The sequence below is a fragment of the Cetorhinus maximus genome, chromosome 8 (genome assembly GCF_964194155.1).
Source record: "Cetorhinus maximus chromosome 8, sCetMax3.hap1.1, whole genome shotgun sequence".
NCBI lineage: Eukaryota > Metazoa > Chordata > Chondrichthyes > Lamniformes > Cetorhinidae > Cetorhinus > Cetorhinus maximus.
In genome coordinates, this window is record NC_135886.1 from 35,317,717 (window position 1) to 35,338,723 (window position 21,007).

At 45.6% G+C, this 21,007-nt stretch overlaps 1 protein-coding gene across 4 annotated transcripts in view; it reads left to right on the plus strand.

The window, feature by feature from the left end:
• The window catches only part of LOC144683554 (receptor-type tyrosine-protein phosphatase R-like), a 110,698-nt gene that overhangs the window by 6,471 nt on the left and 83,220 nt on the right, over nucleotides 1-21,007 (plus strand). Inside the window, exons 1-3 of one of the 4 annotated variants that reach the window (XM_078546682.1) lie at nucleotides 457-624; nucleotides 863-959; nucleotides 1,903-2,112. In XM_078546682.1, coding sequence (XP_078402808.1) covers nucleotides 2,012-2,112 — 101 coding nt within the window. In that variant the 5' untranslated portion in view covers nucleotides 457-624; nucleotides 863-959; nucleotides 1,903-2,011. Of the gene's footprint in view, nucleotides 1-456; nucleotides 625-693; nucleotides 772-862; nucleotides 960-1,902; nucleotides 2,113-19,835; nucleotides 20,086-21,007 lie in introns of those variants that run through there. The other 3 variants (XM_078546679.1, XM_078546681.1, XM_078546680.1) reach the window with 3 other exon arrangements.

Genomic DNA, 21,007 nt, shown 5'->3' on the forward strand with positions numbered 1-21,007 from the left:
ATTTTCCCTCAAAAACAAGAAGCGTTATGAGTTAAACAACTACTTATCCTTCTTTAACTATATATTGTGTAGTGGTTGCACTCGTACAAAGACATGTCACAAGTACCAGAAATATTCTCAAGCATTGCAATTAAGTGCAACATTGTTATTGTTGGAAGAAGGAACTTACATGTTAAGCTAAATGTTTCTGAATCAGATAACCTGGGGCTTTGGAGTATGTATGTGTGTTTTTAACTCTACTAATGAATCTGTAAAGCTAATCCATTTGGCAACTGGTTTACATGGGCATTCAAAACGTTCTGACGTCCTAAAATAGACTTTTTAGGCTGTATCACCAATTTTCCAGTTTTTTGTCATGTACGTTTAATGTGACCTTTTGTTTCACCTTTTCAGCTTGCAAGTGGAGTAGTATGATGAAAGTGCGTAGGCCCGTGTGTAGGTGGTGTGGGAGGAAGCAGCAGTGAACAGTGAGAAGAACCTCTCTGCTGATAAGCAGCTTCCTGAGCATTCAGGAAAATGCAGCAGTGTACATTATAGGCAGGGATTACCACAGAGCGAGACAGAGAGAAAGAGAAAGGAAAGAAACACCAAGCTTCTGCTGAATATTTTAGTTTTTACTTTTAGGTGAGTAAAGAAGTGGAAAAGCAAACAGAAAACACAAGGGGCTAGAAATTTGGCTTTTCCTTGAATGGGTTTAAACTTGAGGAGTTGTACGGTTGAACTGGTTTTCAAAGTCCAATTTGGCTGCTCCTATCAGCATTGCAGTGTGATGTATGTCGACGGAATTATGAAACTTTAAAAATACATGCCTGTTCCTGCCTTTTTTCTACCTCATTCTGCTATGTGTTCTCTACACTTTTAGAAACAAACTTCATGAACACAGTCTGAGCAACAGTCAGCTACTGCCATGCTGGTGTAATACTGCCCTGCATACATTTTTAAAAGTATTCCTTTTGTTGGTAAGTAACTTTTTGAGATATTTTCTCTTGCTCTGTGATTAAAATGATGTAGCATAAATGCCTGTTTCTACATTCTACTTTGTACCTGTGACAGAAAAAATGGTTAAATATATAATGTATATATATAAAAAAAAAGGTAAAATAAGATTAATCCAACATAAATTTAAAAACAGACACAAATATAATATTGCATTGTCTTTTGTAAAGCGTCATGAAAAAGTGTTTACTCAAATATTTAAACTGTGATAAAATTGAAACCAAGTATAGTGTACTGAGGTGATAGTTCCCAGATTCATAAATAGTTAAGATAAAAAAAATGAATGAAACAGTATTTAAGAATGAGTTTAATAGTACAATTCTTTTAAACTATGTGCTTATTGAGAAAAGTGGATCCACTGTGTTGTCATTAAATCCTTTTGCTGACTGGTAGAACTAGTTTGTTCTGAAAATAGGTGAAGCATTTCTGTGGCCTTTATATCAAACAGAAAGCAGGGAAGGGGTGCCACATGGATCATTTATGGGTTGTTCTTTCTATTTTCACTTCTTGTGCAATTTAGCAGCAGACTATTTCTAGAAGATAGTTTATGCAATGCAGCTTTTGACCAGGATTGCATTCATAGCTGAAATACTTAAGGCCCGCGTAGGATGGAAACTTTAAAAATTGTATTTAAAGTTAATTTATTGAAAGTTAAATTGAATCTACTGTTATTATAAAGAAACAGAAAGCTTAAGTATAAGTAACTTCTATTAAATTAGTGACCATTATGGACAGTTTATCCATTATTAAGATATGATTTTCTACATTATGCCAATGACTTTCACAATGAGTTAGCTCCGGCTGTAGATCTGAGGGCTATACAATCTTATTTGAAATTTGAACAAATCTGCTGTTAGTAAAGCATAGATGCACTCAGATGTCAGTTTTTCCTTTATGTTGTTGCAGCTTCTTGCTTGTGCGCAGCACCAGCAGGCATTGACAAAAATTGCCACAAGCACAGGAGAATTAAACTCGCCATTGATAATCAACGTGTATAGTAACCAGGATCTATCCCATGGGAGAAGGTCCGGCTCAGAGAGACTTCCAATCATCCTTTCCAATTATTCTGATGAGTTACAGTCTTGCAAAAACAGCTTTATTGCCAACTCCTTTTAAGTAATTATGGAACATTCTGTTAGAGAAATGGACATGTTAAATCCAAAATCCTTTTACTTTCATTATATTATTCATCTGAGAGAAATTCTTTCAGTTGCATATTCCTGTTAACTGAAGAACTTCTGCTTGCATTTCTCATTCTTTTATAAACGTCCGTTATTAATTACTATACTCTGTAGCATACTCAGGAAAGAGCAACAAGATCAATCCCAAGTGTAAATGGGCTTAAGTAATGCAAAAATATTTGAGAAGCTGCGCCGTACAGTATAGAATGGACATTTAGTGGGTCATCACTGATACGGCATAGATATTACCATAAGTTACCTCAAATTAGGCCTGGAATGTGGAAGCAGCAGGCATCAATCCAATAAAATGAATACAACTTGAAAACAAATGTTAAAGGAAGAAGGGTGATAAGGATTTAGAATAACCTGCCATATTAATTAACCCAAACATATTAAGAGATAGTCAAGATGTAACTGAATGCAACAATAGGAGAGTTAGAGCTGTGAGAAGGTGAATTTTGACAGTCTTCGCTTGTCCTTGACTTTTGTTAGGTTATTATTTCCTTATTTGTAAGTAGTGCAAAGGGGTGCTAATGGAGGAATCAGAGTCTGCTTGTTTCAGAGATACAGCAGTCGTGTGCCTTTTAAAGTGACCCACAGTATGTGACTTAAATCATATATGTGATGTACACAGTGGTGACAGCTTATAAATTGGTATTGGGTGGAGTGTTCAACTTTGGCAGAGCTGTGAAACGGGCAACAGTGGATCAGTCATCAATTACACACCTAGCCTGACCATCTATCACCTTTTTCACACCCTGCCAAATTATTTGCAATGTTTTTAGTTACTATCTCTGTTAGATTAAGAAACTATTTGCATCCATTATCATCTCCAATGTGTTTAAATTACATAAAGATACCAGAAACTAAATATAGTTTAAAGTCCTGCGATTTGCAGGAACATCCTATTACCTGTATGACAGTAACTATTATGTTGATATGATTCTTTATGCCAAATGCCTTAATAAATTGTTATTTCATTGCTCTTCTTTACATAAAAGGTAATATCTGACTTGAAAAGTATACAGTTTAGCAGGAATCTCTATTGCATGGTGACATCTTTATGTAGACATACAAACACACAAGCAATTTTATACACAATACTTCTTTCACTCACATCAGAATTCCTAAACTGTAAGTAGCCTTAAAATGTTTACTTGTAAGATGCCTATTAAAGTACAAATCCTGTACTAAAGTGATGTTACAGCCTTTTTTCACTAAACCAATTTACATGACTTTGTGTGCAAGATGAACTTGCTTTTGATCTATGCATCATAATACAAAATACCTAAAAAGACCTGTTACCAAAGGTTTAAAGAATGATACAGCACAGAAGGAGGCAGTGTGGCCCATTGTGCTGTTTTGTTGGTGCTGTGCTGGAGCTAACCAATTAGTTTCAGACCCTTATCTTCCAGATCACAACAACTCGCTGCAAGAAGAAATGTTTCCTCACATTGCCTCTGGTTCTTTTGCCAATCACCTATCTATGTCCTCTGATTATCAACCCTTTTGTGAAGTTTCTCCCGTTCATGATTTTGAATGCATCCATCAAATCTTCTCTTAACCTTCTCTGCTCTGATGAAAACATCCCCATTTTGGCCACATAACTGAAGCCCCTTCTTTTGGATACCATTCCAGTAAATCTCCTCTTCACCCTTCCTTAAGTTCGATGCCCAGAATTAGCCACAAGACTCCAGGTGACCAGTGTTTTATAAAGGTTTAGCATAATATCCTTGTTTTTGTACTCTAAAGCCCGATATTTTCACCATGGTGGAGAGGCTCTCCAAAGTGGCGAAAATCTCGGATATGGACGAAATGCCAAAGTCCCCCCCCACCAGCCCGGTTTGGGGTGCAGGGTTCCTGCATTTCCTACCTTGGTGGGGGCAGGGTTGGAGTTCAGCTAGGGTTCGTGCACTCATGGGTCCTGGAGGCAGCTGGCCATTTGAATCACCAGCTGCTTCCACTTACTTCAGTATTTTGAGCCACTGCTGCATGAAGCCCGGTGTGCGCAAAGCAGACCACGTCAGGGGAGGTGTGTTTTCTGTGCGTTTCCTTTGGAGAGCCAGGGTACCCCTTGGAAAGGTTAGGTACCCCTGTGAAATTAAATTGAAGTTTTAATTTAGTCCCCCAGAAGTGCCAGGACCTTAACTCCCATTATCCTCTCGTGACCCGAGGAAGTGGGATGTTGGGGCTGCTGGGTAATTTTTCATTGCCCCAGCTGAGTCTTCCACCCAGGTGCAAGGAAGAAACTAGTGCTTCGGAAGTGTGCATAGTGCTTGTCCAAGGAAGCATAAGGGATAGGCATGGCATGCTCTCACATAGAGGCAATAGAAGCCAGTCAACATGAGTACCTGGAGCTCAGAGGGAGGGCTGAAGTCCATGAAGAAGCGGCTGTGACATGAGCACCAGGAAGGAGGAGGAGGAGAGGGAGGACAATCAGGTTCTACCCTGTGGTGAGGATGTACAGAACGAGGACATCATACCCCAACATGACAGAAAACCAGTGCTGGAGAAGACTCAGGCTGAGCTGTGATGTTGTGACAGACATCTGTCACATAGTACAGCAGCAACTGGAGTCACAATTCATTGACCCCCAGGCCCTACCAGTGGCTGTGAAGGTAACCATCACACTGAACTTCTACGCCGCAGGCCCTTCCAGGCCTCAGTAGGAGACATGGTTGGCATATCACAGTCAGCAGCACAGAGATGCATTAAGGAAGTGACTCATGCCTTGTTTGCTCATGTGGGTGAATACATTAGTTTCCCCATGGATCCTGAGTCTCAAACTCACAGAGGCACCCTTTGCCCAAATTGTAGGCTTCCCTCAGGTGCAGAGCATCATTGACGGCAAAGACCCAACTCAGCATGCAGACCCCTTTGTGAACTCCAAATCATTCCACTCCATCAATATGCAGGTCGTCTGTGACCACAATAAGGTATTTCTTCAAGTGCGCACAAGATTCCCAGGCAGCTGCCACGATTCCTTCATACAAAGGAATTTGCAACTCCCCAATCTATTTCATCCACCCACATGGATCAGGGGAGGGCTCTGAGGGGATAACAGCTACCCCCCAAGAACATGGCTAATGATCCCTGTTAGGTACCCACAGTCAGATGCAGAGCAAAACTATAATTAGCAGCCATGAAGTCACCAGGAGCACCATCGAGCAGTCCATTGGCATTTTAAAAATTATAGTCTGATGCTTCAATCGCTTAGGGGGAGCTCTGCAATATGCCCCAGCAAGGGTTTCAAGAGCAGTTATTGTGTGCCGCATGCTGCACAACATTGCACAGGCGAGTGAAGATGACGAGGTCATGGGCAGAGCCACAGTTTCTGAGGAGGAAGAAGATGAAGAGGAGGAGGAGTTGAAGGCCCATGCACATTCAGGCCACCCTGCCACAGATGAGGATGTTAAGTCCATCAGAGAGGCAAGGACCATGCATCCAGGGCTGATTCTGTGCCAGTGGGGGTCCTTGCCAGGTGGGTCCATGTCCAGAACGGATTTTATTTAAGCTTCTCCAAAATAAATAATGCTACCAGACAGTCTGTGGTGACATACCTCCACTGGAAAATCCCTGTACCTTGACGCCAGAGTCTCTCAAGGGACTGCCCATCCTTCACAAGGGAACAAATGTATTAGGTTCAGCGACATTAAAACCTGCAGCTACCCTCTCCATCATAAAAAGTGGCCACCATCATCTTTCAAACGCATATGGTAATAAGTTCCTTTCATCCTGGTCCCTTCACATGAATGCCATTGACTGTGAATGATGCACCTATGCTGCCAGATGGACCACTATCAAGCCATGCCTCAATGCAGGTAATGACACGAATGAAGGCGTTAAACCCTATAGGCGCTGACACAGGAGCATGTTGCATCATTCATGCAGATATGGCATCTCATGCATGATGCTTGGACAAATGTGCCATGACAGTTCATCAGGAGAACTTGTGCAACATCTATTCTGGCGAATGTTCCAGGTTAAGAACTGGGCACCACACGCATCAGTCCTGGCTTAAATCTACCTCTGCAAACGTCACAAACCACATCCTGTGATATTGGAAGTGAGAACACAGCCACTGTCGTGACGACAACAGACAGCCTATATTAATTGGATGATGCACGGCCGACTGAGCTGAACTGCCCACACCAAGGCCAAATTTCAACACTGCAGTGCGGATGAATGTCTAGCATCCAGAATTTATGCTTCAAATGCACTTGCTAACCAACATTTTGTCATGGAGTTGGATCATTCAGCCTCCGTTAATCTCACACTTAAATGGAAACTAAAGGATACAAGGAGCATTTTAGTGGCTGAGACTTTGACCACTGGACTCTCTCTGATACAACAGAGAAGGAAGAAGCTCTTACAAGCCTCACCAATCAGGCTACATCATTGCTCCTGGTGAAGCCATGTCAATATGCAACTCACCCTGCACTCTCAATGTTACTCACATTTTTATCATTCCTTTTGAGCTCTCTATTGTACACACACACATGCACACACAGAATGTAGTAGTGAAAAGAAATATATTGGACAAGAGCTCAAATATGCTATATAGAATGTAAATACAGTAGCCATGGTGAACCCATTATTGCTTTGGGTGAGATGATGCCCTGCACTTGCTCACACTCCTATGAAGTGCCCCCCCTCCCCCCACCCCTGACCACCTGCCTTGTTGTCTTGGAGGAGGTGGAGGCAGGCTGCTCACTTCTCCATCTAAAGGACAAAGAGGAGCGTGGTGGTCGGCCTCATCCTACAGGCACCTGTTGGGGACCTACTTTAGTCTGTGGCCTCTGCATCTCTGCATGGACAGCATGGTCACTGGCGCATGTAGAGCAGACGAGGGCTCTGGCAGAGGGGCAGGGGAATGGCAGAGGATAAGGGTGCTGAAGAGCTCTCGATGCCTTCACCCTCCTCAGCTACCTCCATAGCCCCGGCTTGGCCTTGAGGTGGGGTCAATGAGGCTTGTTGCTGGTACGCAGCAGTTGTCCAATGCAGCAACTGCTGTGCCAACAGTGTGACTATCTTGTTAAAGGTACGCAGCTCCTCGTGTATTCTGTGGATGCCAGTGCTCATACTCTGAGCAGACTGCTCGAGGCCTGAGGGAGGACGTCGCAGCACTTGCATCCATTCCTTGTGTTGCTGCACATGTCTCTCCATGAAATTGGCCAACCTCTCATGGTCAGAGCTCATATGGCTGAGCCCTCAGGATAGTGTGGAGCTCATGATGGCACTGGACTCCTCCATTTGCAGTCCAAGAGCTCCCACTGCCTCAAGAAACTCCGTCAGATGTCCACACATCTGCTCCTGATTTGACAAACACTGTGCCCCAAAAGCTGACTCCTGAGGCTCCACGTTCCTTCCCACAGGAGCATCATCATGACTTTCCTTCCTCCTCCAAGAGGGAGTATGCACAGGTGTCTCAGACTCTGACACATCCTCCTGCACTCTGGTACAGTGACTTTCATACTGTGCCAATGACTCTAAACGCATGCTACAGCCCTCTGAAGTACCTGTGCCTGAGTTGACGGAGTGTGGGCTAGTCTGATGTGACGCTGCCTCCTCGGACATCTCTTCCTCTCTTCCTCATCTTCGGGATGGAATGGATCCATGGGTACAGCCAGCAGAGCTTGGACCTGCAAGAGACACAAAATGAGGTATTTAGGTAAAGTCATTCTCATTGTGGAAACATACTCTGTTGCACAGCCTTGCCTTAACCTTGCTCCTGCAGCCCCTATGACACAACTCTATTGTTATGCTTCCTCTCATGCCAACATCCCATTGTGCTCAGCAAAGTGACAGCATAACCTCCACCATTACCACCATGTACCAATGTAAGTTCAACACCTCCTTTATCACCTGCTACAGGAGATTCACCATCACAGACAGCCAGCAGCTCCCGCATCCTGCCAGTCTCCAGGGCCATTTGCCCCACAGGGCCCAAGGACACCAAGTGGGCTCTCCCAACCCCAGTCTGGTCCATCTCCCCCTTTTGGTTCTGCAGCCACAAAATTGATTTATGTCACTCTCATATGGAGTGTGTGCAGAGATATTGCTCTTCAATATGCCTGCGTATTATGCTGCCTATTCACATGTTTTGCATGTAGATAAATGAGCTGCTTACACAATCCTCTGCTTCAGCATTGAGTGTTATATGTGCTATGTCTCATTCTTGTGACCTTTCCTTTTGACCTCTGTGCCTACGAGCCAAGCTACTCACCTTGCCAGAACGCAAAAGGTCACTGAACCTTTTGTGACACTGAGTCCGCAATCTTCTGTGTTCACTGGTGGTGCTCACCATTGCCGCAATCTAAACCCAAGCTTTCTTGCTTGTGGCAGGCAGTTTATGATGGCCAGCTGGGTGAAAGATGCCCCTTCACCTTTGGACTTCCTCTACCAGGGCCTCCAGGTCCCGGCCAAAAAAAGATGGAGCAACTGGCCCCATCCCTTTGGATGCACCTGATCTCTGCTACATTCTATGAATTAATAAGTTAGTTAATGAAAATGTAAGGTGAGAAGCGTCATGAGCAACTCAGAATACATTGCTATAATTCACATTTTTATGCTTACATGCTCTAACCATGTACATCATCTCATCTATGAATACTCTCAATAATGTGGTTGAGAGAAGGGCTCTGCAAATACTCTTGGTGCCCTTTATGTTGTGGAAGCCACTCCAAGGTGACATGTTGTGCTCAAGCACAACTGACAGCCTTACTGGCTTACTCTGTCTTATACAGACTGTTATGCCGTTACACTGTACAAACGTGAGGTCAAAGGTCCACAGTCTGGGCGCATCCAGAGAGACAAGTGCAAACAGAGCAAGTGGATTGGGTAATGAGTATAGCAATGCTGTTCATTCGTCCACTGAGCCAAGCCAGTTTACTAAATCACTGCAACTTCCTCTGCATGGCAAGACAATGCTATCTCCATGGTTATGTCTTGGGAATCCACTCAGTGGTTTAGCTCAGAACACTTTTGATTAGCAAGCATTCAGTGACAGTTCTCCCATAGGGTACGTCCTTGATCGGCCATCCGTTCTAGGATAATCTAACAGTTGGACAACATTTAGAGCTTTGACACTCACTTGACCACTCCACAAAGTCTCCTCCAAGGCTTCCAACGTGCTTCATTCGCCAGGACTGAAACTCCAAGGGGGCGCTTTATACATGCAACCGAGGTGCCCGACCCACACTGGGCCCATCTCCAAACCCTCTCCACTTCCAGGGTCGCCCGTTCTGAATTGTTTTACAGCCCGCACACCCACCATCCTCCCCAACCAAAAATCCAACCTACAGGCAGTCATTTGTAAAGATAAAAGCAAAAGACTGCAGTTGCTGGAAATCTGAAATAAAAACAGAAAATGCTGGAAAAACTCACCAGTTCTAGCAGTATCTGTGGAAAGAGAAACAGAGTTAACGTTTCAAGTCCATATGACTCTTCTTCGGAGTCATTTATAAAGGTCAGGTTCGCCGAGCTGGGAAATCCCCCGACACAGTGAACCGGACCCGGGGACAGAAGTCTGGGCTCAAGTCTCTATTTGATGAAGATATGGAACCTACATGCTTTTTAATGACTTCCTCAACTTGCCACCTTCGAAGATTTGTGTACAAAAACCACCTGGTTTCTCTGTTCCTGCACTCCCTCACCTCCTACCCTTTAAATTGTACCATTTAATTTATGTTGCCTGTCCTCCTTCTTCCTACCAAAATGAATCATGTCGCACTTCTCGGCATAAAACTTCATCTGCCTTATGTCTACCCATTACGCAAGTCTGGCTATGTCCTCCCTGAAGCCTGCTCTAGTCTTCTCATTGTTATACATTCCTAAGTTTCATGACATTTGCAGATTTTGAAATTATGCCTTATATACCCAAGACAAGGTCATTAATGAATATCAAAAAGAGCAGTAATCCTGATACTGACTCCTGGGAAATACTACTTTATACTTTCCTCCAGTCAAAAAAACGACCACTCATCACTCTTTGTTGTTTCTGTCCTTGACCCGATTTTGTATCCATGCCATAGTCCCTTTAATGGACTTTCATCTTGCTAATCATTCTATTACATAGTACTTGGTCAAATGCCTTCTGAAAGCCCCTATATACATAACCACAATGCACTCATGAACTGCTTCCATTACTTCACCGAAGAACTCAATCAAGTTCGTCAAACATGATTTGCCTTGAACAAATCCATGATGACTTTCATTTATTAGTCTATATTTTATCATGTACTTTTTTTTTCCTGGATAGCTATCTCTAAAAGTTTCTCCACCATGATGTTAGTCTGACTGGCCTTTAAAGCTGGGTTTATCGTCCAACCCTCCACCACCAACCCCATATCTAAGGAACATTGAAAGATTGTGATCAAAGTTTTCTCAATTTCCACCTTCACTTCCCTCAGTAAACCAGGATACAACTCAGCCGGACCAGTTAACTTTTCTACTTTGGGCACTACCAACCTTTGGAGCACCTCCTCTTCACCTATTTCTAAATCTATCCACTGTTGCTACTATCTCATTTGTAACTGCTACATTGACAGAATCCTCTTCTCCAGTGAAGACTGATGCAAAGTATTTATTTAGTGCCTCAGAAGTGCCAACGCATTAATCTGTGCACATTACTACAATATATTTAGAAAGACTGATTATCCCCATATTAGTGCATCATACTAAACATATGCAGAACAGCCCAGTATCCACACATTAGTATGTTCATCAGACTACAATGTACATGAAAAGATCCATCACACACACTTCAATCCATGTGGCATACTACAACATACATAGAAACACGCATCACATGCACATTAATCTGTGTGTCATACTACAACATGTTCGGGTTGGGCGTGCGCCCGCACACTGGCCCGCACATAGCCACACACTGGGCAGAATTTTATGCCCCGTGGGCGGGCGCACGCCCAACCCGATCGAGCAAATGCCCGACCTCATCGAACGCAAAATAGCGCGAGAAGGCGTTGGGCGAGCGTCCCGACTTCATCCCGCAAGCGAGCAATCTTCAGGTCAGCGCGTGCATACGGAAGTTGGAGTCATGCCTGCCATCAATTAAGAGGCCACTTAAGATTATTAAAAACCCAATTGAAACCGATTTTACTTTGCCCTTGTGATTTCACACTTGTTGCATGGGCAAAGCAGGCGGGGGTGAGGGGTGGGGGGGGCAGCTCACATTTTCCATGACCTCATCTAAGGGTGGGATAAAAATTTTCAGCAGGATTGCCAGTGTGAGTAGTGAGGAGTTTCGAAGATAGTTTGCTGCTGGTTGCATATTTGGAGTTGACAGCTTCATCTCTGTTCTGAGCTTCATTCTTAGCATTTCTAGGCTTCATTTCATGACTCATTGGTGTCTCCAATGCCCCCAGAGGATTTTGACCATGTGGACCCTTCCAGATATCAGACAGCCTTCTACTACCCTGGTAATGGGGATTATGGTCTCTGCTGGTGGCACCTCCTCTGAGGAGGAAGAGAGGGGCAGAAGGGGGATGAAGCCAGCTGTCCCAATGCAGCTTCCAGGGGAGCAACCTGTAGGAGCAGCGGCGCAGGCACAAGGGGGCGCAGGGACAGCAGGTGGTCCAAGGTGGAAGGGGCCGCCGAAGACGCCACTATCCTGCTGCCAGGGTTTACAGGTGGTGATGCAGCTACCACAATATGTCTGAGGGGCAAGGCCGAAGGAGGCTATGGCTCTCCAGGGAGACTGTGACCTCCAATTGTCAGATGATTGGGCCTAAGATCACTTCCAAATGTATGGGTGGAAACCCCATGCCAGTGGCTCTAAAGGTCACAGTGGCCCTCAACTTCTATGCCTCTGGATCTTTCCAGCAGTCAGTGGGGTATATTTGTGGAGTGTCCCAATCAGCTGGGGAGGTGATGGCGTAGTGGTATTGTTGATGGACTAGTAATGCTCTGGGGATCTGGGTTCAAATCCTTTCACAGCATTTGAATTCAATAAAAATCTGGAATTGAAAGTCTAATGATGACCATGAAACCATTGTTGATTGTTGTAAAAACCTATCTGGTTCACATTTAAGGAAGGAAATCTGTCATCCTTACCTGGTCTGGCCGACATGTGACAAAGTGGTTGACTCTGAAATGCCCTCTCGATGTTTGTTACAACACTCAGTTGTAACAAACTGTCACAAAAAAGGAATGAAACCGGATGGACCACCTGGCAGCGACCAACGGCAATCGCAGCCCTGCTAACATCTGGGGGCTAGTGCCAAAATTGGGAGAACTGTCCCACAGACCAATCAAGCAACAGCCTGACATAGACATCCTCATGGAATCATAGACACTACCATCACCATCGGCAGGACAGGCCCAGCAGAGGGTGGCGGCACAGTGGTATACAATCAGAAGGGAGTTGCCCTAGAGTCATCAACATCGACTCTGGACCCCATGAAATCTCATGTCATCAGGTCAAATGTGGACAAGGAAAACTCCTGCTGGTTACCACGTATCGCCCTCCCTCAGCTGATGAATCAGTGCTCCTCCATGCTGAATGGCACTTGGAGGAGGAAACACTGAGGGTGGCAAGTGCTCAGAATGTACTCTTGGTGGGGGACTTCAGTGTCCATCACCAAGAATGGCTCGGTAACACCACTACTGACCGAGTCCTAAATGACATAGCTGCTAGACTGGGTCTGTGGCAGGTGGTGAGAGGACCAACAAGAGGGAAAACCATACTTGACCTCATCCTCACCAACCTGCCTGCCGCAGATCCACGACAGTATCAGTAGGAGTGACCGCTGCACAGTCATTGTGGAGATGAAGTCCAGCCTTCAAATTGAGGATACCCTCCATTGTGTTATGTGGCACTACCACCGTGCTAAATAGGATAGATTTTGAACAGATCTAGCAATCAAGACTGGGCCTCCATGAGGCGCTGTGGGCCATTAGCAGCAGCAGAATTGTACTCAAGCACAACCTGTAAATTCATGGCCCGACATATCCCCCACTCTACCATTACCATCAAGCCAGGGGATCAACCCTGGTTCAATGAGGAGTGCAGGAAGGCATGCCAGGAGCAGCACCAGGCATACCTAAAAATGAGGTGTCAACCTGGTGAACCTATAACACAAGACTACTTGCATGCCAAACAGCATAAGCAGCCAGTGATAGACAGAGATAAGTGATCCCACAATCAACGGATCAGATCTATGCTCTGCAGTCCCGCCACATCCAGTCTTGAATGGTGGTGGACAATTAAACAATTAACTGGAGGAGGAGGCTCCATAAATATCCCAATCCTCAATGACGGAGGAGCCCAGCACAGCAGAGCAAAAGATAAGGCTGAAGTATTCACAACAATCTTCAGCCAGAAGTGCCGAGTGGATGGTCCATCTTGGCCCCATTATCACAGATGCCAGTCTTCAGCCAATTCGATTCACTCCATGTGATATCAAGAAACTGGATACTGCAAAGGCTATAGGGCCTGACAATATTGCGGCATTAGTACTGGAGACTTGTGCGCCAGAACTTGCCGCACCCCTAGCCAAGCTGTTCCAGTACAGCTGCAACACTGGCATCTACTGGCTAAGTGGAAAATTGCCCAGGTATGTCCTGTACATACAAAGCAGGGCAAATCCAACCCGGCCAATTACCACACCATCAGTCTACTCTCGATCAACAGTAATGGAAGGGGTCATCAAGCGGCACTTGCTTAGCAATAACCTGCTCAATGATGCCCAGTTTGGGTTCAGCTAGGGCCACTCAGCTCCTGACCTCATTACAGCCTTGGCTCAAGCATGGACAAAAGAGCTGAACTCCCGAGGTGAGGTGAGAGTGACAGCCCTTGACGTCAAGGCAGCATTTGGCTAAGTGTGGCATCAAGGAGCCCTGGCAAAACTAGAGCCAATGGGAATCAGGAGGGAAAACTCTCTGCTGGCTGGAGTCACACCTAGCACAGAGGAAGATAGTTGTTGTTGTTGGAGGTAGTCATCTCAGCTCTAGGACATCACTGCAGGAATTTCTCAGGAATTCCTAGGCCCAACCATCTTCAACTGTTTCATCAATGACCTTCCTTCCATCATAAGGTCAGGAGTGAGGTTGTTCTCTGATGATTGCACAATGTTCAGCACCATTCGTGACTCCTCAAGATACTAAAGTAGTCCATGTGCAAATACAGCAAAACCTGCACAATTTCCAGGCTTGGGCTGACAAGTGGCAAGTAACATTCGCGCCACACAAGTCAGACAATAGCCATCTCCAACAAGAGAGAATCCAACCATCACTCCTTGATGATCAATGGCATTACTATCACTGAATATCCCATTATCAACATCCTGGGGGTTACGATTGACCAGAAGCTGAACTGGACTAGCCATATAAATGCTGTGGCTACAAGAACAGGTAAGAAGCTAGGAATCATGTGACAAGTAACTCACCCCCTGACTCCCCAAAGCCTGTCCACCATCTACAAGGCACAAGTCAGGAGTGTGATGGAATACTCCCCACTTGCCTGGATGACTGCAGCTCCCACAACACTGAAGAAGCTGGACACCGTCCAGGACAAAGCAGTCCACTTGATTGGCACCACATCCACAAACATTCACTCCCACCACCACTGAAACACAGTAGCAGCAGTGTGTACCATCTACAAGATGCACTGTAGGAATTCACCAAGGCTCCTTAGACAGCACCTTCCAAACTTATGACCACAACTACCTAGGAGGACAAGATGGGAAAGATGGAACTTCCACCACCTGGAAGTTGCCCTTCAAGCCACTCATCATCCGGACTTGGAAATATATCGCTGTTCCTTCGTTGTTGCTGGGTAAAAATCCTGGAACTCCCTACCTAACAGCACTATGGGTGCACCTATACCACATGGACTGCAACGGTTCAAGAAGGCAGCTCATCACCACCTTCTCAAGGACAACTAAGGATGGGCAATAAATGCTGACCCAGCCAGCGAAGCCCACATCGCGTGAATGAATTTAAAAAAAGCTGCATCAAGCTGATGACTAATGCTCTGTTCAGGCGGTTAATAACATTTATTCATTTCCGCACGGACGAGGCCAGCCAGACACAGTGAGCCAGAGGCTTTGCAGCATTTGCTGGGCTCCCCCGCATCCAGGCTGCAATCGACTGCACACACGTGGCCGTCAAGGCGCCAGCGGGTCAGCCGAGTGCCTTCGTCAACAGGAAGGGATTCCACTAACTGAAGGTCTAGAAAGAGTGTGACACAGGATGCAGATTCTGCAAATCTATGTAAGGTACCCTGGCAGCTCCCATGATGCTTATGACCTCAGACACTCCCAGGTGCTGAGGCTATTCAGTGCTCCAGCCCAACTGGATGGATGGCTGTTGGGTGACAGGGGCTATTCATTGAAAAGGTGACTTCTGACGCCTCTCCGCCGCCCAAGAACAGAGGCAGAGCAGCGTTATAACAGGAGTCAGGGCAGTAAGAGAGAGAGAACCATATGTCTTCTGAAGACGTGCTTTTAATGACTAGACCGTTTATGGGGAACACTACAATACCCCCCAGAGCGGGTGTCACTGATAGTGATTGCATGCTGTGCTCTCCACAATCTGGCACTGGCAAGGGGGGATCCACTGGAGGAAGAGGATCTTGATGCAGCTCCACAGGCCACAGAGGATGAATCCAGTAGTGAGTCAGAAAAGGAGCACGGTGAGGAGAACGCTGAGGGCATGGAGGCAGACCTCTGTATCCTTCAGGGAGGCAGGAGACACTAGGGATGCCTAGATCCAACACTCCTTCAGCTAGGCTGCCAAAGATCTGCTTCCACCTCAAGCAAGGGCTGCCTCCTCCACCCCGGATGTCTAAAATTATCCTTTCATTTAAACCTAAAATCCACACAGTGCCTGTGCAATAAGGTTTAGAGCCACTCATGTCCAGCATTATATACTGGTGTACTCTGCAACAGAAAGATACAAAGGTGAAGCATACTCAGGCCATTAAGACAAAAACAAAATTTATCTTATTTTGACAACCCAAAACAATTAACATCACTTTCTCTGGTCTTAATTCCCAGACCGGAAAACATAAACTAACCATTACACAACGGAAGATCACCTGTGACCAGTCCCTCTTGTGCTCATTGTGCCTTAAACTTACACTTGCGAGTGCTACGTCCTGGTGCCCGGGATGTCCCGGGGTACCCTGCCGCACCCTCTCTGGCAGCAGCCTTGGAGGCAACTGGCTGATTCTGGTGTCTTGTTGGCCCTGTTGACTTTGACAGTTGTCGTCTGGCCAGTGGAGCCTGTGCTAGCCCCACCTGGGAGGGAGCGGCCAGTGCCACGGCTGGCATCTGCCCAGTCACCACAGCCTCATCAGATGCCACGGTCACTGGCAGAAGGGTGGAGGAGCAGCTAATATCATGCAGAGCACCCTGAGAGAAGTCCACAGAGACGATAAGCAGCTTGTGCACCAATGTGGGGCCACTCTGGATCTCCCTGCTCACCATTGATGATACTGGGTGCCCCATCCATCTTCAATACTGGCACCGACACATCTGAGGTCAATGCCTGTGTGAGAGCTTGCAGGTTGAAGCACAAACCCAGGAACTCCTGATTCTTTTACTTGAGCTGCCTGTCCATGAGAGTCGCCATTCTCTCAATGGAGGAGGCAGTGTGTTCAGCTATGAGGGTTACTGCAGTGCTTATGCTCCGCATGGCCCCTTCCACAACAGAGACCATGGCACACATACCCTGATGGATCTCCGCCAGATCTTCCCGCACATCCCGCTGGACATCCAGTATCTACTGGCTAATGGACGACTCCAGAGGCTCATATCTGCCTTTGACTCAGCATCGCCCTGGTCTCCATCAGCCCTCTGACTGCTGGCACCCTGGGCACTCTCTGCCTCCGCCTGCTCATCAAGCAAGTGTGAAGTGCCCTCACTGCTGTGCTCTGACACTCTAGCCAAGGATCTAACGCCCACCGAGGTGCTGGTATCTGCACTGGTGCCTGGTTCAGAGAGCGGGGTGTGACACAGGTGCATGTGAATCCTGGCGGTCCTCTGGCATCAGGGGTGCTCTTTGGGGTCCTGCGATTGAGTGCATGCTGGCAAATCTGAGGGAGAACAATGATATGTCATTAGTTTAAGTCATGATACTGTCACTGTGCATGCCAGGCACCCTGGTGAGACAATGGAGATCTGCATCATGGTGCCATCGCCTTTCAATGATCAATGGGGACTCCAGCTTTGAGGCTCCCATCAATGATGAGACTACACACAAGTGTTTGTACCATCTGAAACTCTCAGCTCTGTGCACTGCACTCTTACCTTCGTCTGACACCCCAGCCTCTCCATGACCGGCTGACCGAGGTGTGTGGCGCCTCTCCAGCTCTAAGGCATCCTGCACAAATCTGGATAGGATTAGGAGGTTTGGGGGGCCTCTGCCTGTCGGCAACCTTTCAATGTTGTTATGGGCTGTTTTATTCTGAAAGGACAGAGGAGCATGGATTAGTCCACTCTCTATCTGCAGTGCCATTGCAGCCTGGCCAACCCCACCTGAGGAGCACCTGGCAGGGCACATCCGATTTGTGGGCCTCGAGGCGCAAGGCGCTCAGTCCAAGCAGCCAAGGCTCACCTCCTTGGCCAACTCCGGCTTCATTGACAATTGGCACTCAGACTCTAACACCCCTGAACTCCACAGGGGGATGGCCAACCCTTAACGCTTCAACACACAGATCCATGCCAACATGGTACTCACGCTTCCCGAGCACAGCAGGTCGTTAAACCTTTTGCGACACTGCATCCATGTGTGCCGCACAACGCCGTGGCTGCTAACCTGGGCTGCCACCTCCTCCCAAGCTCTTTTTGTCAGGTGCGATAGCCTCCTTCTTCCATTTCTGGGGACAAGGGTGTCCCTCCTGGCAGCCACCTCCTCCAGGAGGACCGCGAGGCACTCATCTGAAAACCCGGGGCGGGCCAGTGACCACCCAACCCACCCTTCCACCTGGCATCACCAGCTACACTTGATGCCATAACTTCAGTGTTCACAACGCAGAAGATACGTTCTTCCCTGGCAGCCTTCAAGGAGCTACCTGTGCTGTTTTTAAACTGGCCACTGGATCCAATGGTGACCCAGCGGCTAACAGGCCCCCGACCCGTCCACTCCTTCCTGACCATTGGGAGAACACGTTTCATGCTGGGTGGGCCTGAATTGGCCAGTCAGCATGGAAATCTCTCTTGGGGGCTGAATGCGGGTGGAGGCCCGTTTCCAGACCAGTCGCGGGCCTGCCGATTACGCCGGCCTGCCAAGGGTAAAATTCAGGCCACTAATGTGCATGTCATACTTTCACATACAGAGAAAATCCTATCAGAGTTCCTGATTGCTACAGAAACCCCGACTAGAATTGGGGTGTGTGTATGTCGAGGGATTGTGATTCCCCACCATTCCCCAGCTTTCAAGTAGCCTGGCAACATTGACTATGAAAGTCAGACACTTGGATGAATTACCAAGTAGTAACTTGTGTCCATAGAACTGTACCGTAGAAGGAGCAAATATATTGAGGAGAGGACAAGGCAGGTGGAGAAAACTCCCGGGAGGGGGAATAACAAATTCCTCAGCTTTAACTAAAAGTAACTGTTTGTTACATCATCAATTATCTTTGCTCAGTAAATTTCAGGAATGCATGCTTAACCATTTTGACGGCCGACCTTTTTGATCGTGAAAGAAGTCATCAAGTTGCAAAAAAAAGATAAAGGCACAACTGTAGAAATGAAATGCTTTATTCTTCTCATTTTAATGCAATGCCCATTCAACATGAATCGAGCACAAACTATACTTAGTGCACTACAAAGTCATACATAGCCAGGGAATAGAAAGGATATGGAAATTGTGCTGCTTTCAACTAAGTCACTAAATAAGCAGTGACTGTGTTCTCCACCTCTGTTTTCCTCAGTAAATGAAAATACCTTCAATTAACTTAACTCTTTTTAGACAGTCTGGCTGTGCTAACTGCTGAATCAACATAGAAAAAGATGCAGTGAGATGTATTGTGCCCATGAATAGTTTTTAATATTTAATTACCTGGGCTAATACAATTACTAGTCAAATCAAATATTAAATTATTATGAAAATCAAAAGAATACTCTATAAAACTAAGTCAGTAAACATCTAACCACAAAAGGTTTGGTTAAGTACAGTAGCTTAACAAATAACATCAGTAACTTACTGCATGAGCAACGTGTATTGGATCAATAAAATGCTGAAATCCTGAATTGTTCAAAAGGTTCCATTTCCCCTCTGGGCTTTAGTTAAAGAAATTGCAGGAAGCAGTAGAAACAAGCTCATTGTTTTTAAGCATATTTTTTGTTTAGTAGAAATCTCAGGTATTATTCTGATCCATAAATTACATTAAACATGTCTATGTTATATTAACTAAGGATTATGATAGATGTTTGTTTTGATATTTATATTTAATGATTAGCACGCAATAATAACTTTGTTGCCTCGTGCAATTCTCAAATTATATTTTATTATGCCCATTATGAAGGCTATGTTTTTTTTAAAAAAGTTATAGTTGCACATATATAGATATCTTCAAAGTTTGAAATAAAATTCAATATTCTTCGGGCTAAACTGCAAAGTGACTTTGAATTTTGTTCAAAGCATACACAATGCTTTTCACCACAACAAATTTTCTTTTCTGACGATTTACAGATTAATTGCCATTTAAGAGTGCCTTTTGCGTCCACACCGGCCAGGACATCATGGAGCCAGCAGGTAGTCTCAGCCCAGACCTGCCTCCTTCTGAGGTATATTCAGTGCACAGCATGGTACAGCCTGGGCTAGCTTCTATTTCGGTACATACTGTGAGCTGTCAAGGTCAACCCGCAAAAGAGAACATGGACCCCTCATCAACTTTCTCTGCATCATTCAAATCAATTAAACAAAGCCGCCTTCAGGAACGGTAAGAATGGAATGACTCAGCATCTGAAAGAATCACTTCTGTAGAGAACAATTTCAGACCACATAATTGATCTGAAATAGTTATTTGAATATTAAAGAAGGTGAAAATATCTGTGGAAAATAATTTGGCAGAACCTTTGTATATCAAACATTTAGTGATCTTTATATCCTGTGGCAATAATTTCTTGTTAATAACACCTATTCTCATCTGAATCTCCAAAGTTTAGGCATTCAAATCATGAGCTCAATATTAATTCTGTTGATTCTCTGAAGGCACCGTGAATTTTCCCAGTGAATGGGCAATCCATGTTAGACGCCCACTCTAGGCTCATTTGGATAAGGTCATCCACAGAGACATGTGGGGGAGAAATTTGTTCACGTAGACCACTTCTAAATATCTCTGAAGAATGCTGTGCGGCCCAAACAGCTAGCTTCCCATGGCACTGTCCGCCCTGGGGAATCGAGATAATTCTGCGGAGAGATGCTTCAAATGAATTTTGCCCCCTGCAAATTGGCTTGTGTGTTGCAGAGGATAAAGATTAACCTGGCTCCTGCTGCTGATTGCAGTTGGAAGGAGGCACTTTCCCCTCTGCTCTGCAGCCGGGCTGATATCATTTGCATCTCTCTGAGCTGAGGGATTGTGGGGTAAACAAAACAAAACGAGGCAGGTTTTCTCAGAACGTACAATCTAGAAGTCCCCAGGTGGTCTATCAGGCTTCTTCATTTGTTAACTTACTAGCAACTTACAATTGTTTGCTGCAAAGACTACAAAGCTATCCTGTCAGTGGTTGTCACTTTCTTTCTGACTGGAGGACAGGGATACGTGGGGGGGGGTTTGTCACTAATTGCAGCAGGTTCCTCACAGAAAAATGTCATGGCCGTCACAATGGGCTGGATCTCACGTGCTCCTGCTGGGTGTGTTT